This window comes from Lethenteron reissneri, chromosome 30, assembly GCF_015708825.2.
Source record: "Lethenteron reissneri isolate LAM-NWPU_2019-01 chromosome 30, ASM1570882v1, whole genome shotgun sequence".
NCBI lineage: Eukaryota > Metazoa > Chordata > Hyperoartia > Petromyzontiformes > Petromyzontidae > Lethenteron > Lethenteron reissneri.
The window spans coordinates 2,732,431-2,741,781 of record NC_083808.1 but is presented as its reverse complement, the minus strand read 5'-3'; the positions used below and the strand labels follow the sequence as shown (position 1 = coordinate 2,741,781).

Sequence of the window (9,351 nt, the reverse complement as noted above, 5' to 3'; positions counted from 1 at the left end):
CACGCAACGGTGTATTCAGTGGTCAGATGCATGGCATTGAAAATAAAAATGGTAAGGTCTGCAAATAAGGTTGTAGGGCAAACTTGTTCAGAACCAGCAGCCCTTAAGCTTTGCCAGAGCTTTCGCAAAGTGCCGATGTCGCATGAGAAATTCGATCGGATAGTGTGTGGTAAAGTGTTAAGTACCTGGTGTAAATAGGGAGCGGATGGACAATTGAATGACAGTCACTGGAGACATCTGTTTGGAGATACTTCACCGTTTCTTTAGTGTAATGTGCAGTTCTTTGCCTATCTACTGTTGGATAAAGGCCTCCCAATGGTGTAATCGTTGCAGGGATTGTATTGATCATGCTTCACCACGCTGGTCTGTGTGGATTGGTGAAGGGGGGGGGGGAGGCCCATTGCTTGCCGTCGCCAGGAATTGAACCTGGGTCAGTTCATTGTACAGTCCGCCAACCACTGATTCACAAATCTTCTAGTACACTTACATTTTGTGTAATTGCTCTTTTGCAGAAAGGAGCATTTTTCAGTTTGAAAGCGGCAAATGTTAGTGACGGAGCATTTTTATCCTTGGCTCGCCGTCAGACAGTTACCGCATCACACGCTTTTAGATGCACTTCCGTGGCAGTCTGGAACGCTCTTTCGATATCAGGAAACCACCTGAGCAATGCACTTTAAAATAGATTGAAAAAATGTCTGAAACTGCTTTTTATATTTAGTTTGTCCTTCCCCACGTTTCTGATTAGCATGGTTGGTTACGTATGGCATGCAAGCAGTTATACATACCCAGTCCGTTTCCACCTCTGGAAAAGAAATTCCTGAACAGTAATTCCTTAATACACAACCACAAAGTATCTTGAATTGATGCGCTCGTAATTTTTTTAGACTTTTTAATTGTACACCACTCTTATTAAGCCTGCTCCCGCTGGACCAAACATGTTGCGTTGACAGTGGTGCACACAGCAAGAAGCCAACACATTCATGAGCAGAGAGATCATCTTTCCAAGCTGAAGGGCCATTGCTCAAAATGTCACCTGTCGTATATATATTTTTATTGAGGGAAGTGTTATTGATGAACTGTTGAGGTCTAGATATGCCTGGAAATTCCAAGTACGATTTCAATACCAAGGGCAACACACATTTAATGACATTGAATCAAGGAAGAAAATTAAAGGACTAATTGCAAAGGCCCATTCACAAACGTAACTGCCCTGCAATTTGGCTGCGCATGCTGCCGTAGATTGCACGTGCAAATGAGCGTGCGGAGTGAATCGGAGCAGGCCCGTCGTGGGTGAGAGCATCATTTTAACAGGCACATCATTTCAAGCAGCGTACTCGGGCCTTCCGTCATGGATCTTTTTGACAGTTTTTACGCACGCACTTCACAACCGGCGCGTTGCTGCGGGCGTGCAAGTACGCTGAGCGCGCACGGGTGCTTTTAACAATCCTGCCGAGCACAAAAAAAAACACATCCGTGGAAACCAAAACGCTATTATTAATAGTGAACCTAACGGCATACATCAGCAGAGTGAGTTTTTTTAGAGTGCGTTTTCACAGCTAGCCGCAAGTTGGAAAGCATCCTGTCGAGAAGATTCAAGCATTACGGCGACTCAAGTGCACTCCTCGTTACTGATTGCTCCTCGCGTGAAGCTTCGTCCAAGCCCTTGCTGTAAACACAAAGTGACATTTTGTTGACATTAGAATACTTAAATATCGTATGGTTATAATAGCACACGATCCACCCACAGTCCAAGGGCCTCAACAGAAATTGGCAGTAGCGCGGGTCTCGGGTGAGCAGCCATGGTGGTGGGATGTTAACTCCCTCGCCCAGTATACAGGAGGTCGTGGGTTCGATTTGGACCCTGACACCTGCTCCATATTCGGAGTTTGCATGCTCTCCCTGTGGTCGTGTGGATTTTTCTCCGGGCCCTCCAGTTTTTCTGCTCCACATTCAGAAACGTGTTAAGAGTATTTGACTGCTGTAATTTTTCCACGCGATAAGCCACTTTGCTGAGCAATCATTTGTGGCCAGGTCACTTCTGAAAAAAAAAGAGCCAGAAAGCTCAGTGGGCTGGTAAAATAGTAACTGCCATGGGCCCGACAGGCCAGAGGGGGCCCACATGCCGGGCTACAAAGAGGAGTTGTAACAGGGGAGGGGGCCCCATGCCAACGCCACTGCGTCACTGGAGATTCGTAGAAGCTGAAGTGCACACATTAAACGGTACCATTTTCATCGAATATCCAATTAAACAAATCCATGATGGCCTACTCATTTGAAAAGGTTATCACGTAATTTATGTTTATTGGCCGACACGAAAACGTACCACGCGAGGTTTGTCTCGGGGTGGTACCAACATTTTTTTAATATCTGGGCTGCCTTACCGTCTACGGGGGGTATATAACATCAAACATTACAGTGTAGAACACATGCATTGTTTACTGCCGTGTCCTTAGACCTATGATGGCTTGTGCTGGTATTTACTAACGGTCTTCATAATTTAACAATTTTAATTACACCCTTCTAAAAACAATATATACGTGCACATGTTGTTGGGAACGTGCAGTTTACCTCCCAACGCGCTGCTTATTTATCTAGAGCAATCACAACCCCCAGTGAAACCGAGCAAAGCAATCGCTGTCAACCTCTGCTGAAAACCCTCGCGATACCACTCCACGTAGCCTGGACCTGATGCACTCTTACAGGGGCTCCCACACATCCAGCCACCACGTACGGTTGGCTGCAGCTTTTGTGAGCGGCGAGTTGCCTACCCACATCTAAGCACTCGCCCACCCACTCACACTCGCATCCACAAAGTCAACGACCTGCGAACTCGCTCACGCATCCACCTACTCGCAAATACACCCAGAAGCATCGACACACCCACTCGCATCGACACACCCACTCGCTCATGCACTAAATGCACCACATTCGCACACCCACAAACTAACCTACTCATCCAATCACCCGCTCAAGCACCCACCTACCCACGCACATACCCTCCCGCACCTACGTCCTCACCCACACACTTGCTCACGCCCGCACTCACCTACCGACCCACTTGTACACCCACCCGCTCGCCCAATCGCATCCACCCAACCGCTCGCCCACCCACAAATCTACCCACACATCAACCTACCAAGCACACCCACCCTACTCACCCATCTAACCACCATACTCACCCACACCGCTCTTTCACCCACCCCACTCACCCACCCACGCATCGAACCACCATGCTCACCCACGCCGCTCTTCCACCCACCGCACGCATCTACCCACCCCGCTCACCCACCCACGCATCTAACCACCATGCTCACCCACCCACCCACGCGGCTACCCACCCCGCTCACCCACTCACCTTTCTCAAGGGCCTGGGCCTCGTTAACCTTCCACAGCTCGGCGACGTCATTGGCGAGGGGGTCATCTGGATTGGGTGCACTCAGCAGCGCCTGGATCGACAGCAGCACCGTGCGGATCTGCAGCGCCGGTGACCACTTGTCTGCAAGGGAAGACAATCGTCTGCATCGTCTGCCCCGCCCTCGCATTCTCGTGAAAGGCTGCTACCGGTGCAAGAATTATAGAGCTGAACTTAAATCGGTGACGACTGTTCCAAGACATTGACCGAGGGTTGTGGCAGTAGCGCACAAGCGTGTCAACTCTGTCCTAAAACAGTATATGGTGATGAGACACCATCTGAGACACCGACATGGTTTACCAAGTCGAAAGGAACCGGCAGTGTTTGTGATGCTTGGTGCTCCGTTTGGCCTTCATTGTTAGAAAAAAAAAACACTGAATAACATTTCCTGGATAAGACTGCAAACATATACACTTTCCCTTTTTGCCAAACTATTATTGGACCAGCACTTCCTGACACAATTTGGGTCGTTGAGGTTATTTGACCATACTTGACACTGGTCAGTGTGTTGGTGAAGATATGGAGAATAGACACGGGGAGGGGGGGGGTTGGGAAATACAGTACAGAAATGTACTTTGATGCACTGCCCTCTACTGTTTACAACGTAGCCCAGCGTCTCCCATCCAAGCACTGTCCAGACGCAGCCCTACCGAGCTTCCGAAATCTGACGAGATTGGGGTGAATTGCGAGTGATTTGATCAGGGCCCCGTTGGCAGGCTACGAAAATGTGAACAGTTGAAGTGCGGACCGTAGGGAAAGCAGGAAGCGAGCTGTTATCCCGCATTTGCACGGCGCGTTTTAAATCCAAAACACTTGTTTTTCGCCAAGACAAATTACTTTTAAAACTAAGTGACGGCCCCGACAATCGACCTCCAGTGTCCGCTTGCTGTACCCTTTACCCTTGAGTATGTCCAGGCAGATACGTCCCAGCTTGTCCACGTTGGGGTGGTAGATCTTGGTCATGAAGCGCACCTTGGGCGGCGCCATGGGGTAGTCCTCGGGGAGGAAGAGCTCCAGCTTGAAGGTGCCGTCCTCGAAGGGTGAGTCGGGGGGCCCGATGATGATGACGTGGAAGTGGCGCGCATTGCTCTCATCCGGCTCGGCGCTGATTCCCGGCACGGGCTCCGTCATCAGCCGCTGCGTCTCCTGCGGACGGCCGAGGAAGATTTTTAGTTTTTTTATCTTTATTTTGTATTATTATTTTTAATTACTGAAAGAACCAAGAATAAGGCTACATTATAGACTGCCAGTATGCTCACTCAGTCTAATAACCATTGCTACAGTCTACATTAGAATGCTAATACGCGCTCACCAAACTTAAAAACCAGGCTACAGTCTGCATTATAGACTGCCAGTATGGTCACCGAGGTTAAGAACCAGGCTATAGTCTACATTATAGACTGCCAGTACACTCACTCCGATTAAGAACCAGGCTACAGTCTACATTGATAGTTTTTTAAAATCATTTTTATTCACTTTTTTATTATTCTATCTACGTGACTTTACCGAAAGAACCAAAGAATATTAATACCTGCAGTCACGAAAGTTAAGTCAATATTTTGTTTAATCGGTGAGTATTAACCCCGCTGTGACCTATAGAGCTTACACGTGGACACTTTGAAGAAAGTGTGACGAGCGGAAAAGTATACAGACAGGCATGGAGAGAGAGGTGCAACTCGGTAATTAAACTGAGAGCAAGAGGGCATGTGGATTAACATAAATAAACTGCTACAAGATGAAAGCATCAGTGTGTGTGTTAACTTGCTATGACCTATAGATCTGAAATGTGGACAATGCCAAAGAAAAGAAAACCCAAGTAGAAAAGCGTACCGTGACGCAGGCTTGCAACTACCGTGCGGGGCAGAATGACGAAGACATTGACCAGATAAACCCAAGTCAGAAACATGACATTGACTGTGAAGGAGGCAAGTGGGCTAAGTCGCAGGAAAGGAATACTGGCCGGTGGTCCATCCTCAAGATGAAGGGGCAGCGGGGACGTGGCTGGGAGGGAGGACCGACCACCAGGGAGATGTGGGGCGATGAGATCATCTCACGTGCAGGAGCGATATAAAGAGTGTTGCGTCGAATGGCCATACATGATAGGGAGGCCTTGATCCAGCAGTGGATAGATCATGGCTGCCGATGATGACCCGGATTCACGTGAAGTGTAACCATCATTGTCTTCCCGCTCTAACGGAGACATCGTCTCAGCTGGTGGCCACTGAGGCGTGGTGGAAGTTCCACATTGGCATGGTCGTGGGCAGTCATCATTGACACATCGACAGTACTGTTTGGTTGTTAGCGATTCGTCCATGAATGGTCATGTCTGTGGAGAGATGATGCAATAACATCATCGTTGTGTGAACTGCTTAAATCGTCACCATGATCAAAGGTGGGCTGGAGTTAAGTATTGTTTCAAAATGTTTGGTTTATTAAATTGTATCCAGAACACCCCCGCCTGCCCCCCTCAATTCATTCCTGCCTGGATTCGAACCGGACCTCTCGACTTGCCGTGGTGGCAAGATGTGAACTACCTCGTCTGGTATACAATTTGCCCGATGATGCTGGATGTAATTACCAGCGAAACGTCGTACTCAAAAACTGTAAATGTTGTGGATTCACTCTTCAACACACCGTTGGCTAAAGTAGTGAACTATTTGTCTTTTGTCAACGTGACACTTTTTGCTGTTTGGCCGTGTCGGGTGGTGGAGGGTTACGACACATTTATAAATAACGCGATCTAACCAAACACCTTTATTATGAATAATATTGGTCGCGAAAGCCTACGTGTTACACCAATGGTGGTCACACACACACACATCAATGGTGGTCTCACACACACACCAATGGTGGTCACACACACACACATCAATGGTGGTCTCACACACACACCAATGGTGGTCACACACACACACATCAATGGTGGTCTCACACACACCAATGGTGGTCACACACACACCAATGGTGATCACACACACACACACCAATGGTGGTCTCACACACACACCAATGGTGGTCACACACACACACACACCAATGGTGATCACACACACACACACATCAATGGTGGTCTCACACACATCAATGGTGGTCTCACACGCACCAATGGTGACACACACACCAATGGTGGTCTCACACACACCAATGGTGACACACACACACACACTAATGGTGGTCACACACACACCAATGGTGATGACACACACACACACAGCAATGGTGATGACACACACACACACACAGCAATGGTGATGACACACACACACAGCAATGGTGATGACACACACACACACATACCAATGGTGATCTCACACACGCACATACCAATGGTGGTCACACACACAAATGGTGACACACACACCAATGGTGACACACACACACCAATGGTGATCACACACACCATTGGTGATCTCACACACACACACCAATGGTGACACACACCAATGGTGACACACACACACACCAATGGTGACACACACACTAATGGTGGTCACAAACACACACACAAATGGTGGTCGCACACACCAATGGTGGTCTCACACACACACCAATGGTGGTCTCACACACACCCACACCAATGGTGACACACACATCAATGGTGGTCTCACACACACACACCAATGGTGATCACACACACTAATGGTGGTCACACACACACACCCAAATGGTGATCACACACACACCAATGGTGATCACACACACACACCAATGGTGATCTCACACACACACCAATGGTGATCTCACACACACACCAATGATGGCCACACACACACACACCAATGATGGCCACACACACACAACGCCAATGGTGGTCACACACACACCAATGGTGGCCACACACACACACCAATGGTGGCCACACACACACACACCAATGGTGGCCACACACACACACACACCCCCGCTTCGTCATCGTCAACCTTCAACGTCCGCGGGGCTGGACAGGCAGTCAGGCGAGGGGGTGGTGGTGAGCGGGGGGGGTCTAACAATTCCCTCTCCTCACCTTGATGATGCGCTTGGGCAGCTCGGCCATGTGCGCGCGTGTGTGTGCGCGTCACCCTCGACGCAAAACGGAGCGATTCGAGGGAAGCGATCGGCGACGTAGAGACGACGACGACCTTCGACTTGAAGAGGCGGCGACGTGAAGACGACGACGACGTGAAGACGAGGACGACTACGACCCTGGACTTGAAGAAGGCGGCCAAGGGGAGCAAAATCAACGCCGCCGCTGTACTCAGGAGCGGGCGGCACTTCCTGGTTGTCACGTGGGAGGCGAGCAGGGGAGGAAATCGATTCGATTTGCCGTTTAGTACCACATAGATTCCCGCAATGATATTAAACGAGAAAGTAAATCGACAGAATCGACAAACGCGCGGGGGGGAGTCGATTCTCGGTGAATGTCATTTAGCGCCGAAGCTGTGGAAATCGGAAAGTGCGGGACATTTGGAATCGATAACAGCTGGAATCGATAGAGGGCATTCATCAAAAATGAATGAGTTCACACGCGTGGTACGGGAATGAAAGAATGAATCAGATGAGACACATTGACATTGTATGTTTGTTGTTGTTGAATGTAACAGTTGCTGAGCACAGGCCAAAAACGTCCAAGCGGCCAATAACAAACAACACTATTGGAGACAGGATAGATTATTTATGTAAGTTGAACTTATTCTTGGTGCTTTCGGTAAATGCACGTAGAAGGGAAATAATAAAACAATAAAAATAAAACAATAAAATTCTCACAAGAATAATACAAATAAAAAAATAAAGAATGTGAGAATTTAATTGGTTTATTTTATTCTTTTATTATTTCCCTTCTACGTGACTTTACCGAAATAACCAAGAATATGAATCTCTGCAGTCACGAGAGCTTTAAATCGAAATTTTGGTTGAACTTCTTTCGCACCGTACGTCGCCAACCGTGCTTATCAGAAGTGCGGGGAAAGGACAACTAATACAGCACATTTCTGTCCATATAATGTTACATTTTATAGCAAAGTATAGGTAATTAAGAATAGATCATTGAACAAGGTTATGATTCTGAGAGTTTGAGAATACAGACGAGGAGAGGGAATTTCAAAGTGGAGAGATGTGAAGGAAGAGGCAGAAAGAGAAGCGTTGTTCCCTGCAGTGTGGACTGTGTGGTGGTTGAGCGTGTGCGTGGGTGAGTGTGTTGGGTGGAAGGAGACGTGGTGGATCTGCCAGTCATCTCAGTCAGTCAAACCCATGGCACCTGGGTCTTCTGTTCCGTGACCTCCTGCCAGCGAGCCTTCGACGCTTCACGTGGCCTGACGGTGCACCTAGCCTGGCACAAACGCCGTAGTGACGTCACTGCCACTTAGTGGGAAATGGCGGTTGTTGTTGCTGTTGTTGTTGTTGTGACCAGCAGTGGTGGTGGAGCATAGTGTGGATGGGGCGAAACAGTCTGGCAGACAGACTGCTCAACATGGCATCGATGAGCGAGTTGTCCACTTCTTGCAAAGAGATGAGTTTGTAACATGCATATGTAGTGTCGATGATTCGGAGACAAGGGTTTTCCAGGAGATGCCTTCTTTCTTTAGACCTTCACATTTCACAGGTTCGCACTCTCGCAAGTCGTCTAGCCCAGCCTCGACACAACCCTGACCGTGTAACACTGATGGCGCTGACCTAGACAGCCAACAACTATCCGGCCGCGCAATATCTAGCGAAGACGACGAGACGAGTTCATTCCCAGAACCGGCAGCCTCGAGCCCCCGCTCTCAGCTCCTTTTATGCTCCCAGCGCGGCCTGGCTCTGCCCTGGCCACGCCTCCCTTCTCGAACTCACTAGCAGGTTCCAGGGGCTTCCAGATGGGGTCTTCCATGACCCTTGCCCCAGTTCGTACGCCCTGCCGACACGCACCCGTGGAGGTGCTGTTTGTCCACCGCAGTTGCCGCTGCTGGGCAGCAGCCGGCGCT

General features: G+C 48.9%; 1 protein-coding gene across 1 annotated transcript; it reads right to left on the bottom strand.

Moving 5' to 3' along the window:
* Positions 1–855: 855 nt before the first annotated feature.
* Positions 856–7,699, bottom strand: LOC133349406 (ubiquitin-conjugating enzyme E2 N-like). Its single transcript, XM_061562804.1, has 4 exons — positions 7,416–7,699; positions 4,312–4,558; positions 3,356–3,496; positions 856–1,666 (listed from the first exon to the last, which is right to left on the bottom strand). The coding sequence occupies exons 1-4, from the start codon at positions 7,443–7,445 to the stop codon at positions 1,626–1,628; spliced, it is 459 nt and encodes a 152-aa protein (XP_061418788.1). The 5' UTR covers positions 7,446–7,699; the 3' UTR covers positions 856–1,625.
* Positions 7,700–9,351: the final 1,652 nt, after the last annotated feature.

Excerpts from the sequence above, each read along its gene's own strand:
- LOC133349406 (XM_061562804.1), bottom strand. The coding sequence starts at position 7,445 with ATGGCCGAGCTGCCCAAGCGCATCATCAAG. Across the intron at positions 4,559-7,415 it reads TGCCCAAGCGCATCATCAAG|GAGACGCAGCGGCTGATGAC; the intron begins GTGAGGAGAGGG and ends GGCCGTCCGCAG. Across the intron at positions 1,667-3,355 it reads GGCCCAGGCCCTTGAGAAAG|CAAGGGCTTGGACGAAGCTT; the intron begins GTGAGTGGGTGA and ends TTGTGTTTACAG.